Genomic DNA, 17420 nt, shown 5'->3' with positions numbered 1-17420 from the left:
GCTCTGCATTCAACGAATGCATAATTGTAACGTAAGAGCCCTTTGGAAAGCAGATCTCCAGGAGACATTCAAACATTCATGTTCGCTGCAGCATAACTTACAAGAGCCCATAAGGATGCTCAGAGAGAAAATGCGGCACATGCCGGCAGTGGAATACTACTCAACCTTAGACGGAATGTTCTGACACATGCCATCGTGTGAACAGATGATGGACCTGGAGTATGTTTTGCTCAGCTACAAGCAGCCCCAGGATAGATGCTGTATGACGTCACTATGAGGCCCCAGGAGAGTCAGGTTATTTTTAGATTTTTATTTCAACGTGTAATAGGGGTGTTTTGCCTACATGTAAGTCTGTGCAGGCAGAAAAAGAGGTATGGTACCCTGGAACTGAAGTTACAGACAGTTATGAGCGGCCATGTGGATGATAGGAATCGGATCCAGGTTCCCTGGGAGAGCATCCAGGTCTCTCCAACCCCAGGAACCAGATTTCTAGGGGTAGGAAGTAGGAAGGGGAGAGTCAGGGGTTGGGGTGGGGCTGTGCAGTGATTGATTAAAGGGGTCAAAAGAGAATCAGTAAGGCAGTTCAGGCAGGAGGAGGACGGGAAGGCAGGTCAGTGGATAAGAGCTCACTGTGGGACTGTGAGGACCTGAGTTCAATGGCCCGAAACCATGTTTCATAAAGTCAGGTGTGATGGTATGTGCCTGTAATTCCAGCCCTGGAGAGGTGGAGGCAGGTTTTGTGGGCCAGCCAAGCCTGACTGACTTAAATGTACCCAGCCAATGAGAGACCCTCACTAAAAAAAGATGGTGGGCAGTGATTGAAAAAGAAACCCGAGGTTAAGCACTGGCCTCCACAGACATGTGTCCTCCACCCCCTCCCCTACACTCACAGAGGAAAGGACTCTGCCGATGGGTGACGGTGACAGCTGCACTAATGACCGCATAGTTCATAGCTCGGAGCACTTGAACAATTTAAACATGCGTGCTCACCCGGAAACTCTGGCAAACTGAATAGCCCCCAGCCCGACTACTGGACCAAAGAGTGATGCCCGCGGACGCCTGGTTCCTAGGTGCACACCATGCTGCCAGGAAAGGAGGCACCTCTGAGGTGAGACCCTCTTCTGAAGCAGGAGGAATCCTGCCTACCTAAAAGCCACAGGGACAGCATGAACCTTAGAAAGGATGGGGGGACCCCCAAACAAGAAGTCTAAAAACAACCAGGGAAGACTCTGGGCCCCACTCCCAACCTTGTGTGCCGGCAGTTGAGAGTCCTTTTCAGCAGAAATGCTGTGTTCCATGAATAAGATAAGTTGGAAACTATTTTTCTACTAGAAAAAAAAATAGATTATAGCTCCTGGCAAATGTACACACATTGCCTGGCATTTTACAGAGTCTCTGGAAAACCATGATTTTAACCAAGACTGAATGTTAGGCCTTTCGTCCCGTGGTCCTCTAGGGCACTGTGAGTGGGAGGACAGTGTCCATCCTGGAGGGATGCTCCAGAAACCCTAGCTCACTGGCCTGTCTGGAAGGAAGGGTGCGGATTTGCCTGGAGAGGTGAAGCTGATGACCTCCCTCTCATGTCCCCACCCAGGTAAAGGCAGAATTATTGCCAACCTGGCAGCATCCTCACAGATCTGCCTGGCCTGAGGGGGGCGGGTCACAAAATACAGTGCTGAGGCCATAGAAGCTTGTTGAGAGTAACCACAGCATTATAGTGATGTACGCCCCATAACTCAGCAGGGACCGACAAGCCGGCTTCTCACTCCCAGCCCCTTACTGGGCACTCTTTGATTCCTTTAAACGTGGCCTTCCTTGACGGCTCCTGTGTGTTTACCCTGCATCTCCCACATCATAGTCCAGTCTCCTCTGTGCCCAGCCCTGTGGGTGCACCCTGCCGCCCACCCGTTCCCACTGGAAAGTCTGAGAGATTGATGGAGGTGTTGGGGACTTTTGCACAGCGCTGTGGGGAGGCGAGGCCGGATGCACCCACTCACAGGTTCGGTCTTTGCACCACCCACAGCCTCTACATCCTAAACTCGAGGCTTTAGCCAGGAAGCAGCATCCACCCACGATGCCCAGACATCCTGGTTTGGCCAGCCAGGGTCCAACAAGGGCCTCTAAGCCGCCTTTGAACCTGACCCTCCCAGCTGGAGAGGGAGGGAGGGAGGGAAGGTAGATCTGCCGAGACAATATATTTGAAGAAGTGTAGTTTTGTGAAGGTGAGCTCAGTTTTTCCTCCACAAAATCTCCTCCACATGTCCCCAGGCTGGCAGGAGGCCAGCTAGAGATCTGACCATCATTAGAAGGCAGCGGGGCCAAGCAGAGGCCGGGAAAACTCAAGTCAGGCTCCTTCCCTGGCCACTTGTGGTCTCATTGGAGCCAACGGGGGGTGGGGGGGGAGGCTGGAAGAGTGCTATTCAGATAAGCTGTGGCTTTGGGGATCCTCAGTCCTGCCTTGAAAGGGTGGAGTTGGGGACATGGGATCCTGCCAGTCCCATCCATCTCACATGCTGCATTCGAGGGTGGTTAGACTCATCAGTTCGTGTGACTTGTCCATTTTGCAGGATTCTGGGGACACTGTGGTAGCGACCAGCTTCTGGAAGTAGATGGAAGGGCACAGACTAAAACACTGAGCGCACCACGGGTCCCCCAAGGACTGTGATTCCCTGCTCCTTGGCCAGACCTGGGGGTGTTCCACAGCACGTGGCTCGGGGGCCTCCGGGGAAAACCACAGACTCATGGAATCAAGGACACAAGGTGGCCAGGGAGATGGCTGCTGTTCTAGGGCACAGAGTGGGTGTGGAACTTCCTTGGGGTTGAAAGGGTTGCTAGAGGAACAGGCTGGGGTGGGGCCTGCCGAGTACACAATGATGGGATAGCGGGAAGAGGGCAGGGGGCTGCTCCGTGGGGAATCCCTGTGTAACCCTCCGTGTTCACTTCTCTGGGAAGAAGCCTAGCACAGCTGAGGCAGCCCAGGGTGGAAAGGTCAGTGGCACAAGACTCTGACCAACCCACAGCCTTCCTGTGGATGCATATGGGCGGGGTTCTGGGACTCCATGAAATAACTTTGGGGGCACTTTTCCTACATCTACTTACTTTGGGAAACCAAAGAATGTGTTATCCAGAATTCCCTGGGGTGAGGTCACCCCAGCCTTGTCTTTGAGACGGAATTAAAAGATGCTAGGTGACTTTGGTGAACACAAAGAAGAGCACATTTCGGGCTGGAGCTGCGGCTTAGGTGGTAGAGGGCTTGTTTAGTATGCTTGAAGCCCCGGGTTCCACCCCAGGCACCACATAAACCAGATATGGCCACCCAGGTCGGTAAGCCCAGCACTCAGGAGGTGCAGGCAGGAGGATCAGAAGTTCAAGGACATTTCAAGGACTTTGAGATCAGGTTGGAATACATGTGACCCAGAAGAAAAAAGATGGAAGAGGAGGAAGAAGAGGGGGAAGAGAAGAAAAAAGAAGGGGGAGGAGGCACTAGTACATTTGGGGGTTGGGGGAATGGATGGGCCTGGTCAGAACCCACATGGGCTCCCTGGCAGGCTACTGGAGGAGGGTCTGGCCTTCTGTTTTCACTAGGTCAGCATTTATCAGTGCTCCAGCACAAACAATGGAGGGCATTGAAGGATGAACAAGAGTTTGCACGGCAGAACAAAAGTAAGAAGCAGAAAACACAGGAAAGCCGGGCCCAGAGGTGTGAGACCCCGTTTACTAGCTTCCTGATGATTGTCATCTACCGCATGATGAAAACCATACCACCCCCAGGACAGGACCATGTCTACTATTTCCAGGGTACCACGGGAGCTGGCAAGGCCCAGGAGAGCAAGAGCTAGCAAACACTTAGGAAGCAAGAGGAAAGCAATGAGAGGCGGTTTGGGGAGCCAGGAGCAGACAGGAACCTGAGAGCAGGGCTTAGCGGAGCAGCAATGGGTACAAACTAGAGAAGCTGGTCGAGTGCTTCCCTGATACACCTAGAAACCCTGGATTCCACGCCCACACAGCACTCAGGTAATGGAGGCGGGATTGAGAGTTCAGGATCATCCTTGGCTACATAGGAAGTGTGGGCCAGCCTGTGCTACATGAAAACCAAACCAATAATAAACTAAAAACTAGAAAAAAGTCATCCAAACCTCTCAGCCTTCAGCCTCTCAACCCATCAACACCACTTCCAACAGAGAGCTGGAGAGACCGGTCCTCGGAACCCACTCATACAAACTGCTAGGGGCCAAGCCCTCATCTCCTCCCTACCCGACCTGACCTGGGTAGGGCAGGATCCCAGTTGTTTTCGAGGCTGCATTTTTCATGGATGTTTGTTTTGTTTGTTTGTTTTAACTAAAACACAACAGAAGGATGTGACCATGGTCACAGCAGAGCGTGGCATCAGAGCCACTTTTAAATCTTCCACCTCACACTTCCTCTGAGTGAGTAGTCCCCCGAGAGATCGCTAGCTCCCGACTCAGTTTCCTTGTTTGGGGAGACAGGAGGCCCTCCCTCCCCTGAGACCCAGACCCAGGGGTTGAGTCGTCAGATTCACTAGGTCAACCCTGCCTGTGCCCCCCTCTGGACGCCAGGGTGAGTCACTTCCTATGTGGTGGCTCCGGAAGCAGGTGGGCCAGTGCGGTTCCCAGAAATGCATTGTGGGACAAAGTCAGGCTGCTGGGGAAATCAGAAAAGGCTTTTCCCAGAAATAGCCCGGCTGGACAGAGGCTCAGGAGCAGAGGCCAGGCCCAAAATAGCTTGCCTAACCCCAAGGCACCAGGCAGGGTGTGGCCTGGACACCTCTGAGGCCATGGAGGGCAGAGCAAGTCCCCTTGGACAGGTGGGGCACGAGCTATGGTTAACTGAAAAGATGTGGCTATGCTGAGGCCCAGCCCAGCCATAACTCTGGAGAGGGCCTAGGAACTGACCAGCAACCTTAAGGACTTTAAAATGTCCTGGGGAGACTCTGGCCCTATCCTCTAGTCCATCTGGAGGTAAACCTTCAAGAAGTGGGCCACGGAAGCAGCCTCAAAGGAGCAACTGAACCATCAGGGAAGGACACATGGCGTGCCTGTTGACACCCACCCTGAAGATCTGACGTGGAATGGGACCCTGAAGGGAGAAGCAGGTACTCGGGTGACAGCAGAAGAAAATAGGGGGCACCCATAAGGATAGTACGCCCAGGCCCATAGCAGCCCAGCAGTGGTCAGACTCCTGGAGGCAAGAGAAGGCCCCAGACTGACCTAGAGAGACAAACAGGCACGTATGGTGGCTCATGAGCACCATCACATCTCTTGGGAGGATGACCCAGGAAGGTTACCGGGAGCTCGAAGATACCCTGGGCTACAAACTGAGACCCTGCCTCAAAAAAATAAAAAATAGCCAAAGAGACAAAGCCACAGTGGGTTTGGACAGGAAGTAGGGCTCTCAACTCAGGGAAACATGCTCCGGGAACAGGATTCAGACACGAAGAAACCAGGGCCCTTCCAGCCAGAGCACTGGGGGCTTGGGCAGGGCTGACCATGGAGGTAGAAGGAAGGAGGACTTGGCTAAAGGCACCAGGTGGGGCCTCTGCAGGGGATTCTTCTAACATTACAGTGGGGAAGGGCTCTATAAACATGCGAGCTCTTGGTCCTGAGAGTCCCTCAGTGAAGCTTGATGTCTGAGGAAGGGCACATGCTGGCACAAAATGTGACTGTCACCCCATGTGACATCAGTACCTCTAGGGTCTCCAGACATGGATATTCCTGCCCACGTGACAACCATGAACATCCATAGCAAGCTGGTGTGGCATTTGCTGGCAGGGGCTAGCCAAACAGAACACCTTAGGCTGCTCTCCACCCAGACTCTGCGTGAAAGCAATAAACAACCAAGAACCCCACTGGCCCTGCACCTGCCTAAAGCAGCTCTCCTTCCCAACTGGGCTTTCATGCCTTATAGCATTGTTTAGATAAAATGCATTATTGATCTTGAATAAAACAATTAAAATAAGGCTGGGACGTGGCTCAGCTCTAAAGTTCCTGCCTAGAATCCCCCAGTAAGGAACTGGTGTGTGGGTGACAGAAAACCCACCTTAGTGCCAGAAGTCCTGAATTTCACCCTTAGCACAATAAGTAATGCATACATACATACACACATACATACATACACACATGCATACACACATACATTGGGAATCTACTCAGAAAGAAATGCTCTCGGCCTGCATGGGCAAGACCTAGTGCAAAGCTGTGTAACGTCTTAAAACCAAGCACGTGAAGAGACCCGCTGTCTAGAAGACAAGACGGATACTCACATCTACTTCTCCTTGGTCAATCACATAGAAATTATCTCCTTCGTTCCCTACAACAAAACAAAGAGACAGCAGATGTAAAATACAAAACGAAATGAGTTCGAGCTTCTCGACTGCCCGGCAAAGAACCCTTGCAACTACGTGTGCCAGCCAGTATCGAGTAAATACCAGCCCTGGGTGCCGGTTCCTTCTTGCATACTGGAATTGAACCCAGGGCCTCATGCACAGCCAAGCAAAGGCTCTACCGACGAGCCATGCCCCCACCTCGAGAACTCTTTTCACTCATTAAGTTCTTCAGGTTGGTCTTGAACTCGAAATCCACCTTCCCCAACCTCCCAAATTGCTGTGATGACAGACTTATACTACCATCATGCTGTGTTTCATTACTTTCTTTTTCTCTTCTTTTCCCTTCTCTCCTCCTCCTCTTTTCCCTCTCCCTCCCCCCTCTTTTCTCTTTCTCTCACTATGTAAACCTAGCTGTCCTGGAACTTGGTCTGTAGACCAGGCTGGCCTTGAACTCACAAAGGCCTGCCTGCCTCTGCTTTCCTAATACTGTCTTTTTATTTATTTATTTATTTGAGACTCACACCATAGCCTAGACTGTCCTTGAACTCATGACAATCCTCCTGCCTCAGCCTCTCGGGCGCCCACCACCCCTGGAAGTTTCTTAAGTTGATCAGGGTGGATAACAAGCATCTGGTGGGGAACATACCTTGCTGTATAACCGTTTCTCCAGCGATGTGAGTGACAGGAAACATGGCATCAAATATGTCACTGAAAAACAAACACAGTCAGGAGCTATGGGTGGCACCAGCCTAGTAAGCCTGCTTCCCACAACATGTACACAGTCCAGTCCACTTACCACCTCCCAGCCCCACAGAATCGAGTCTGCAGGCCTTGGGGAAGAGATCCCCTCAAAGATAAAAGAAGAATTAAGACCTTCCCCAGCCCCGCCACACAGCGCCACGTGGGCGCTCTGCACACAGTCGACGGGCACGATCTGTTTGTTTAGCTTTTTCTGGATGCTTTGCTTTCTTGAGACAGTGTGTCATATAGCCCAGGCTGGCCTCAAATATGCAGCCAAGAATGACCTTAACGCCTGACCCTCCTGCCTCCACCTCCTCGGTGCTGATATTATAGCCACCACTCTGGATTTATGGCGTGCTAGAGATTAAACCCAGGGTGTCTGCATGCTAGGCTAGCCCTCTACCAATGGAGTCACCTCCCCAGCCCGTGACTGGCTTCTTACAAGAAAGGCATGACTTTATGGGCACTGGTTTTTACAATCCAGTTAGGAGAATAAGTCACAATAGGTAAGGAATGTTTCTCATGCCAATAAATACAACTCTGTTGGGACGTGGCCATCGAGCCTGATTCTGTGGGGTTTGCTGGCTTTTGTTTTTCTTTTTTCCTCTTGAGGAAAATATTTACGGCCACAGGAATGTTCTTAATTCCAGACACAGAAAAGATGTAGGAGGGCTGGGGACGTAACTCAATGGTAGAGCACTTGCCTAGCACGTGAAAGGCCCTGGGTTTAATTCTCAAGCACTCCAAAAATGTACAGAAACGAACCATCACTCAGCACCCCTATGTTCAGAGCGGAGATACGCTAGAACATCTGGACCTTGAAGGTTACCAACGTTGGGGAGCTCAGAGTGGCCTCTGACCACCCCTGCAGCTTAGTGGCTTCATCTTCTAAAGGCAGATGTGAAATGGGCTGTTGGACAGAAGCCAAAGGAGAGGGGGGCTATCAGAGTCGCCAGAAACAGTAGAGGCATGCAACTCAGACATATTTATCCCAAACATGCCCTATCCCCGGCGTAGTCACTGGAACAATCAGAAATGCTAGCCCACTCTCCTGATATGCAACATCCACCATCAGAGACCTCCCTGTCTCCGGGGTCCCTGGGTCCCCAGAAGAGGAGGCTATGATGCTGGGGAGGCTAAGGCAGAAGTAAAGAACCCCTAGCCAGGGAGTGTGTATGCTTGGAAACATTGGACACTTCCCTGTCTGCCCTGATTGTTCAGAAAGAAGTGTATGCAGATTGCTAAATTGAGGCGAATCTCTGAGAAACTCAAGGGCCCTCTGGAGCTGGAGAAACATACAAAGCCTTCTGGGAAGAAAATACAAAATGAAAGATCCAGACTGCTCCATGCTCTGGTTCCAACATTCAGAGAATATAAATAATTCTTTACAAGACCCATGAGAGATCAGCCTGGTCAGCATTCCATCCTGGATAAAGGAAGAACACACCAGGCCAGGCCCCCTTGCTGAGGAGTCACAGTTAATAGTTGCCAGGGGAGTGGCCAATGAAGCTCCACCCTCTTCCTAAGGGCGTACAGTTTATAGTTGCTGGGGGAGGGCTCATGAAGTCCCACCCTTCCCTGAGGCTTTACACACAGATACTGGCTGATGGGGGAGGGAGGGAGATTTTCTTCAGTGGTATAGCCACTGGTGAGTTGTCCATGCTTCTGTGGATAACCCCCTAACCATGCTCCTGTAAACACAGGGTTCCATGACACTCATGGGTCTCCAGAGAAATAAAAGCCATCAAAACAGTAGAGGGACAAGTGGGAAAAGGAAGGTCAGGTGATGTGGGCGGGGCGGGGGGGGGAGAGCAGGTAAGGGAGGTGGAGTGACCCAAATGCATTGCATACTGCAGGAAAAGTCCTAATGAACCCATTGTCATAAGTAGCTCCTGTATCTATTTGTTTTAAGCCCTGACTATTCTCTCTCTATTCAAACATGCTTCTCTGTAGCTTTTCATCCCAACCCCACTAACATCTTTGTTTTTAGTTTGCTGTGCTCTTTGGGAGAAGGGAGGTGGTTGTTAAGGGAGCTGTGGGCACGTCTCAGGCCAGCTCTGGCTGTCTGGCTACTGACAGGGTGCTTCTTGGCCACAGCATCTCCAGTATCTGCTGGAACCATCCAGCCTGGCTACGTTTCCTCAAAACCACAAAACAAGGATCTGAGAAAGAGCAAGTCTTTAACAAATGACCTTTTGGTGCCTCCCATGTTAAAATAATAATCCCTGGCTCATAATGGTAAAGTGTGTGTGTGTATGCGCGCGCGTGTGTGTGCATGCATGCGCACATGTCTGTGGGCGCATGTAGAGGTCAGAGGGTGATGTCCTGTCTCTTCCTAAATCACTCTCCTCCTGATGTGTGTGGACATATGGGGTGTGGTGTGTACAGTGTGTGTGTGTGTGTGTGTCTGTGTGTCTGTGTGTATGTATATGGGGTGCACAGGTGCCTTTGCACATGCATGGAGGCCAGAGGCGGGTAGCAGGTGTCCTGCTCTGTCACACTCTGCCTTATTTCTGTATCTGCCTCCACAGCACTGAGGTGATAGGTATATGTGCAGTCACACCCAGCTTTTCCTGAGGGTGCTAGGGATTCAAACTCAGGTCCTCATGCTTACCCAGCAAACAATCTTACCCACTGAGCCCCTCTCTGTCTTAGCTTTTTTTTTCCTGTCCTGGAACTAGCTCGTGTTGGGATTAAAGGCATGCGCCACCACCGCCTAGCTTGTCTTAGCTTTTGAGACTGAATCTCTCACTGTACCTGGATCCTGGCTGGTAAGCCCTAAATATCTTCCTGTCTCTGCCTCCCTGAGGCTGAGGTTACAAGGGCCTGCTACCGCACTTGGACTCTGGGCTTTGAACCCAGGTCTTCACACTTGTGCAACACACACTTTATCCACTGAGCTTTATGCAGGGGTGGAATATATGCATATACATGCACATATATATCTGTATGATACAGATAAGCAATGTGTATGTGTGCATACATATCATGTATATAATGCATATAATTTTATTCTGTAAGTAATTAGATCCTGTGTATGCCCCACCTGCCTACTCAGGCAGCTGCTTCCTTCACCATCCTGGCATCAGACACTTCTCTGCTGAGATGCTACTGGGTCTGGAAGGTGCAAGTTCACCTTCCTGATCCTAAGAGCATGATGGGTAGCCAGTGTCAGTGCCACCCCAGCCTGCCCTGGGTTGTCTGTCACTCCCTGCCTGAGCATCCACGAAGGAGGCTTGCTACTGCCTCATGCACCTCTGTTCTCCCTCTCATCTGGGTGAAAATGCACCAATCTAGCAACTTCCTTTTCTTCTTTGGCCTCACACCATAGCCCAGGCTGGCCTTGAACTCACAACGGTCCTCCCACTTCAGCCTCCTAGTGCTGAGATTGCAGTGCGAGCCAGCTCGCGCAGCTTCTGATGCGGCTTCCCCATGCTTTTATACACCTTCCAGTCATCCCTCCCTGCCCTGAGGACTTTCCAGATATTCCCATGTTTATGTAATCACAGAGTGGGCCACGATGAACATTCCAGAGCTCTGCAAGACGAGGGTAGATAAATATGATCACATCTCCCTGTTATACGGGGCTTGCTTCCACTTGTACTTCTGCCTGAGTTGGCCAAGGCGGGAATGGACTGGAAATGTTTTCTGGGCAGACACCAACCCCAAACTGAGTCTGGCTCTTGGTGTCAGTCACAGATGTTTGCACACACCTGGAGCAGCCTTTGTCAAACATCACTGAACGACTCTACATCTCTGTGAGCACGCCAATGTCCCCTCCACTGTCCAGCTGCATGGCCATCGCAGAAGCAAACTGGGGACATGGAAACGCCAAAAAATGCCACCGGAGCAGCCAGGCTGGGTCTCACTTACCACAGAGGCTTAGAAGCCAGGTTTCCTTTTGAGAAACCTGACACTCCTTGAGAAGACTCAACAAGCTCATTCAATGGCTCTACCCACTCCCCCTGCCTCCTTCCAACTTTAGACAAACCTAATCCCTTCCCCTCTCTCTCAGCACTTAATGGCATTAAAAGACACTGGCCTCCTCTGCCTGTAAAAAGGAAAACAGGTTTCCACTCTGATCCGGAAGTCACCTCCAGAGGGTTCAAGAGAAGCCACAGGCAGAAATCATAAACAGCTTCACATTTGGAAACCTGATCAACCCACCCTCCCTGTCAGCAATACTGGCTGCTCACAGTGCAACAGTGGCAGGGCTGGGCTCTGGGGTGCAGGAAGCCATCTGTCAGGCCTACAGGGGAGGCAACCAGAGCACCACCAGAGGCACTGAAAGCCTGGCGCTGCCCTGAATCCTTTTGGCCAACTCTGGTCTGTAGCACAAATAATAAAAACCCAGAGACAGATATTGGGATTCAACCTGAAGATCAGAGAAGCCAAGCCGCCAAGCTACTAGAGAGCTCTTATCTCTATGAAATCTTCAGGCTGAAAGCTCCTGTCTCATCCTGCCTTATATTCCTCTCTAGTGCTGGGATTAAAGGTGTGCACCACCACTTGCCTTGCCTTTATGGCTAACTAGTGGCTGCTGGGAATAAAGGTGTGTACAATCACTGTCTGGCCTGTACGGCTGACTAGTGTGGCTGCTTTGCACTGACCTTCAGGCAAGCTTTATTTATTAAAACGCAAATAATATGCTGGTCTTCTTACACAACCTGTCCTAACAAAGTTGGAATAGTAATGGCCTCTGCTTCCAGTTAGAGAAGATGGGAACACTATGTAACCTTATCCCAGCTCTCACCAGGCCTGTGGCTAAGAGCACAAACCTTTTGAAAGTCTTTACCTAGGCCATCATTCCTCACCAATGTCTCTCCCTCCTGCAACACCTCAAGTCTGGTGCTTCTCAGCCTAAATGAATAGGGGAATGAACAGGTGACTAGGGACAGGTGGGTGGACAGGTGGATGAATGGATGGGTGGATGGCCAAGTGGGTGAAAGGATGGGTAGACAAATAGGTAGATGAAGGGATGAAGGCATGAATGGATAGATAAGTAGATGGATGTACTGACAGGTGAGGGAAGGATGGGTGAGTGGATAGACAGACATACACATAAATGAGCAAGTGAGTGGATGAGTGGATGGAAGAATGGACAAACGGATGGATGGACATGTGACTGATGGACAGATGTATGGATGGATGAACAGATGGATGGGTGGGTGGATATATGGATGGATGGATGGATGGATGGATGGATGGATGATAGATGGACAGATGGATGGATGGACAGACGGATGGATAGTGGATAAACAGGTGGACTACTGGACAGACTACAGATTGAGGCAAAAAAAGAAAAGAAAGTTGCTAGATTCATGCATTTTCACCCATATAAAATGGAGAACAGAGGTGCATGAGGCAATAGCAGGCCTCCTTTGTGGATGCTCAGGCAGGGAGTGGCAACCCAGAGCAGGCTAGATGGATGGTAGATAAACATTAGAGATGGGTCGGTGGATAGACAGATACATGGATGAAGCGGACAGTGAATGGGCAGTAGTGGATAAATGGGTGGACAGATGGACGCATGGGTGGGTAATGGGACAGATGGATGGACAGGTGAATGGATGGTGGGCGATGGACAAAGCACATGTGGATGGATAAGAGGATAGGGCTAAGGAAAGAATGCAGAGGGACAGGATGGTGAGTAGTGTGTACACAGAAGGACGATGCAGTCTTTCTTGAGATGCACAGCAAATAGCAAAAGCTGTGGCACTGCCTGCCTTGAGCCCATCACCTTCACACCGAGGAACCCCCATGATTTGAAAACATGAAAAGGTGTGTATCCAGTGATAGACATCAGGACACTCCTTACACAACGCAAAGTCCAGAATGCACAGTCCGGATGTATTAAAAATCCGGTTCTGGGCCAGGTGGGCTGGCACACACCTTTAATTCCAGAACTCAGGATTAAAGGCAAGTGGATCTCTGTGAGTCCAAAGCCAGTTAGGGCTCCATAGCGAGACCCTGTCTTAAAAAAAAAAAAAAAAAAAAAAAAAAAAAAAAAGCAAAATCACATTTTTTCAGTCATGGTACCTTTACAAAGTGTAGTGTTGTGTGGTGCAGAGCCATAGTAACACTCTGTGGTTAATAGCACTTGCTGCTCTTACACAGGACTCAAGTTCAGTTCCCAGCACCCATGTCAGGTGGTTCACAACCACCTGTAACTCCACTCAGGAAAATGTTATCTTCTGGCCTCTGCAGGCACCTGTACTCACACATACAAGCACACACACACACACACACACACACACAGCATTCTTAAAAACCAGTGACACACGTGATAAGGGAAAAAGATGTTTATGATGTTATCAGTGGAAAAACTGACTAACGGACAACACAACTTAAAAAAAAATGCAATCCCAGTACTTGGGAGGCAGAGGAATGCAGAGCTCTGTGAGTCTAAGGCCAACCGAGTCTATATAGCAAGCTCCACAACAGCCAGGGTTACACAGAGGGACTCTGTCTCAATATACATATAATGAAACAATCGTCCTAACGGCATGCCATGATGCTATACAGCTACCTCGGGGAGAAGGGCTGGACTGAGCCACCACATGGGTGCACGCGTGTGTGCATGTATTTGAGTATGCCCCAATGTACATGTGCTACAGTAGCCACAAGACAGTCAGAGAACATGCAGAAGTCACCCTTCCCACCATGTTGATTTGGGGTTTCAAATTCAGGATGCTGGGTTTGGCAGCAAGCCTTTTTATTCAGTCAGCATCCTGCCAGCCCTTCATTTTATTTTTTGAGATAGGGGTCTCTCCCTTGTCTGGGTCTCACTGATTCAACTTGGTTGACTATCAGGGAAGCCCAGAGCTCCTCATGCTTCTTCCTCCCCAGTTGCCGGATCATAGACCAGCTTCTATGCTAGTGCTGGGGTCCAAAATCAAGTCTCTGGCTGGACAGCAAACACTTTACCAACTGAGCCATCCCTCCAGCCCCTGTATTATTGATGTTCCACTTATAATTTATGAATCTGTGTATATTTATTTAAAATTACCCAATTGCCTCTAGGAGAACAACATGCCTACTCCTGGAAGGTAACTGGAGGATTTCAACATGTGTGTGTGTCTCTGTGTGTATGTGTGTATTGTGTGGTTGGACTTTGTTTTGTTTTGTTTTGTTTTGTTTAGGGGACAAGATCTCTTACTCTGTAGCTCAAGATGGCTTTGAACCCTTGATCCCCCTGCCTCAGCTTGCCAAGTCTAGTCTTGGAATTAAAGACATATACCACCACACCCAGCTAACGTTTTTAAAGCCTGACCCCCAAGGCAAAATCTCAACTTTTAAATTTTAGAATGCATCTATGTGGGTGTGGTTCAGGCTCCAAACTCTTCACTTAGTACACAGGACAGAAACCAAGGGCTCGTGCAAAGCCAACTCTCCGACACTAGTTCACAATCTGCACCTGCCACGCCCCACTGCCCACCCTGAGAGCTGGGGAGAGTGGGCAGCTGGCAAAGCCCTTCAGTCCCAGTGCACAGACGTACATCAGGTCCCAGACACAGCACGCACAAGATAGGACTGTCTCAGCTGCATCCTGTCTTGAGATTCTCCGAACTGCTCACTTCCTCTCCCAATAACAGATGGGGCTCCTGGGCGCTGCCAACTCAGGTCAGGACGGCCTCAGGAATTCCCTGCCTGAAGAGACTCTCCAAAGTCCCCACTTGCCCTGCCTCAGCCTCCACTGCCCTTCCTCCAACCTCAGAAGGGGATGCCAGTAAAATGGGCAGATGGATCAGTCAGAAAACGCTTGCAAGAACCCGTGCCTGGCTCCTGCTTGTAATTCCACCACTCAGGAGGTGGAGACTTAGGAGCATCCCTGAGGCGGGCTGGCCAAAAAGTCTAGCAAACTCAGTGCCTGTCAAATGAAAGGCTTCTAAGGATGATGTCTAGCCTACACACACACACACACACACACACACACACACGGATGGACGGACAGACTGACGGACAGATGGATGGATGGGGATGCCAGTGTGTGAGGATCTCACAGGGTAGCAAAGGACGGTAATAAGTTGATAAGAAAATGAGGACAGGAAGAAACAGGTCCACAGAGCTTAGCAAAGATCATGTCAGCCAGAGCTGGCCATGTGACCGTGGAAGCTTCTCCTAAGCACAATGTTGTGACTCTGTACCTCAGAGGACAAACAGAAAACAGCTTGGCCACCCACCGAGCGGGAGACTACTTCATAATCTCACTTATCACTTCTTGGGCTCCAAGACCACCCCAACTTTACAGACATAAAAACTGAGACTCAGAGTGTTGTAAGCACACCACCAAAGCTGAGTCCGGGCAGCATGCTCCAGTGTCTCTATACCATGACCTATGGTATACAAAAGCCTGCGATGACCTCACACCTGCCTCACAGAATTCACCAGAGAACACGTGGGGAGGCTTGGCACCAGTGCAGGGAAGTTCCGAGTCTGTGCTGAAGGTCCCACCCACCACCCGCCAGCTATGCTGGAAACAGACCTTGCCTCTTACCAGCCAGAAGGACCTGGGAATATTCTGAAGATTTGGAAACGGAAAACACTGCCAAGGCAGAAAAGTCCACCGACCACACACCACTGCGCATGGGTGAAGACGTGCATGGCTGAGTAGACATGGGCAGCACCCACTGCTGGATGTGAGCCATTCGCTCAGCACAGAGTTAAACATTTGCTCCAGGCCCTGCTGCTCCCTGCAGGGTCACAGACCATGTGTCTGTCCATGCCCAAATTTGGTGAGCGATTCCCTGCAACAATTTTACTTAAACCTCAGGTGCAAAATGTAGCCATCACTCAGGGCGTTCGCTGTGCCCTCAGGTCTCAGGAGCTGTGGAGGTGGCGTTTCTTTCTTATTAGCTCACATTCCTGATAGCCTGCAGGCTACAAACTGGGGGTGGACCATCTGGTAGACATCCCTCCCCACCCCCTGAAACTTACGCAAACAAGTCCTGCCCCCTTCTTAGAACCAGGAACCCCAGGAAGGCAAGGAAGGAAGAAACATCTGTGGAGCCAATGAGAACACATCTTAGAGACCCTAACAACCAATCAAAATGCATCTTAGGCCTGCAACCATGACTGTACCCATCCAGGCTGGGGTCAGTGATCAGGGGCCCGGGAGGTTGCCTTATATCCATCAATATTCAGCATTTCTGAAATTAGAGAGGAACTTTGAGCGGGGTAGGGAGATGGCTTGGTCGGTAAGAATGGAGACTTGAGTTTAAAACCACCACCAGGCTTTACTCTGGATCTTTTGGGGTGGGAAGATCTACTTTTAATCTGGGCCACACCTTTAGCTGGCAGCCCATACAAAGACATGGAAGGAGGAAGTGCGCTCTCTTTACCTGCTTGCTCTCATTCTTGCTAGCGAGTCCATCCCTGCACTGGCATTAGAATCTACTTCTTCAGGATTCTGGCATATACTGAAGACCAGCTGAGATATCTAACCTCATGGACGGAACAACTACTGGATTCTTGGACCTCCCATTCATAGACAGCCATTGTTGGATTAGCTGGACCACTGCCTGTAAGCCATTCTAATAAATCTCATAGAAAGACAATGATTGATTGATAAGTAGGTGGATAGATAGATAGATATTCATTCTATAGTTCTGTTCCTCTAGAGAACCCTGGCTAGTACAATGACATTGACCACAGAAGATGAAATCCAGGACTCTACATTAGGTAATAAATAAATGAAGCTAGGAACACAGAATTTCTGTATTGTCACTTTAGAAATAACTTTTTCATTAAAAAAAGTGGGGCTGGAAAGATGGCTCAGCAGTTACTAGCAGTTAAGACTATTTGTTACTTATGCAGAGGACTGGGACTTGGTTCCCAGAACCCAAATGGCAGCTCACAACCATGCATAACTCAAAACCAAGGGACATGATGCCTTCTGTCTTGGTTTCTTTTGCTTTAGTAAGATACCATGACCAAGGCAATTTTTAGAAGAGTATTTGAGGCTTCAGAGAGTTAGAGTCCATGAACATCATGGTGGGGAACAAGGCAGAAGCAGGCAGGCAGAGAGAAATCATGATCCACAAGCACAAAACAGACACACACACACCACACACACACACACACAGAGAGAGAGAGAGAGAGAGAGAGAGAGAGAGAGAGAGAGAGAACTGAGATTTCCATGTGTGAATATTACTTTAACTAGGCAAATATGTGTTACATTTGTTTATGCTGTATTTGCTTAATTCTTTAAAGATGTGTTGCTGTTTTGCCTTGCCTGCTTAAGGCACCTGATTGGTCTAATAAAAAGCTGAACAGCCAATAGCTAGGCAGTACAGGGATAGGTGGGGCTGTCAGGCAGAGAGAATAAGTAGGAGGA

The 17420-nt window shown here is 49.9% G+C and overlaps 1 protein-coding gene across 3 annotated transcripts in view; it reads right to left on the bottom strand.

The window, feature by feature from the left end:
- The window catches only part of Prkar1b (protein kinase cAMP-dependent type I regulatory subunit beta), a 121284-nt gene that overhangs the window by 37265 nt on the left and 66599 nt on the right, over positions 1-17420 (bottom strand). For all 3 annotated transcript variants that reach the window (XM_057765767.1, XM_057765766.1, XM_057765765.1), the window contains exons 5-6: positions 6990-7051; positions 6281-6327 (exon numbers count right to left, since the gene is read on the bottom strand). In XM_057765767.1, coding sequence (XP_057621750.1) covers positions 6281-6327; positions 6990-7051 — 109 coding nt within the window. The remainder of the gene's footprint in view (positions 1-6280; positions 6328-6989; positions 7052-17420) is intronic.

The sequence above is a fragment of the Chionomys nivalis genome, chromosome 3 (genome assembly GCF_950005125.1).
Source record: "Chionomys nivalis chromosome 3, mChiNiv1.1, whole genome shotgun sequence".
NCBI classification, from domain to species: Eukaryota; Metazoa; Chordata; class Mammalia; order Rodentia; family Cricetidae; genus Chionomys; species Chionomys nivalis.
The sequence above is the reverse complement of the archived record's forward strand: the minus strand, read 5'-3'. Positions and strand labels throughout refer to the sequence as shown.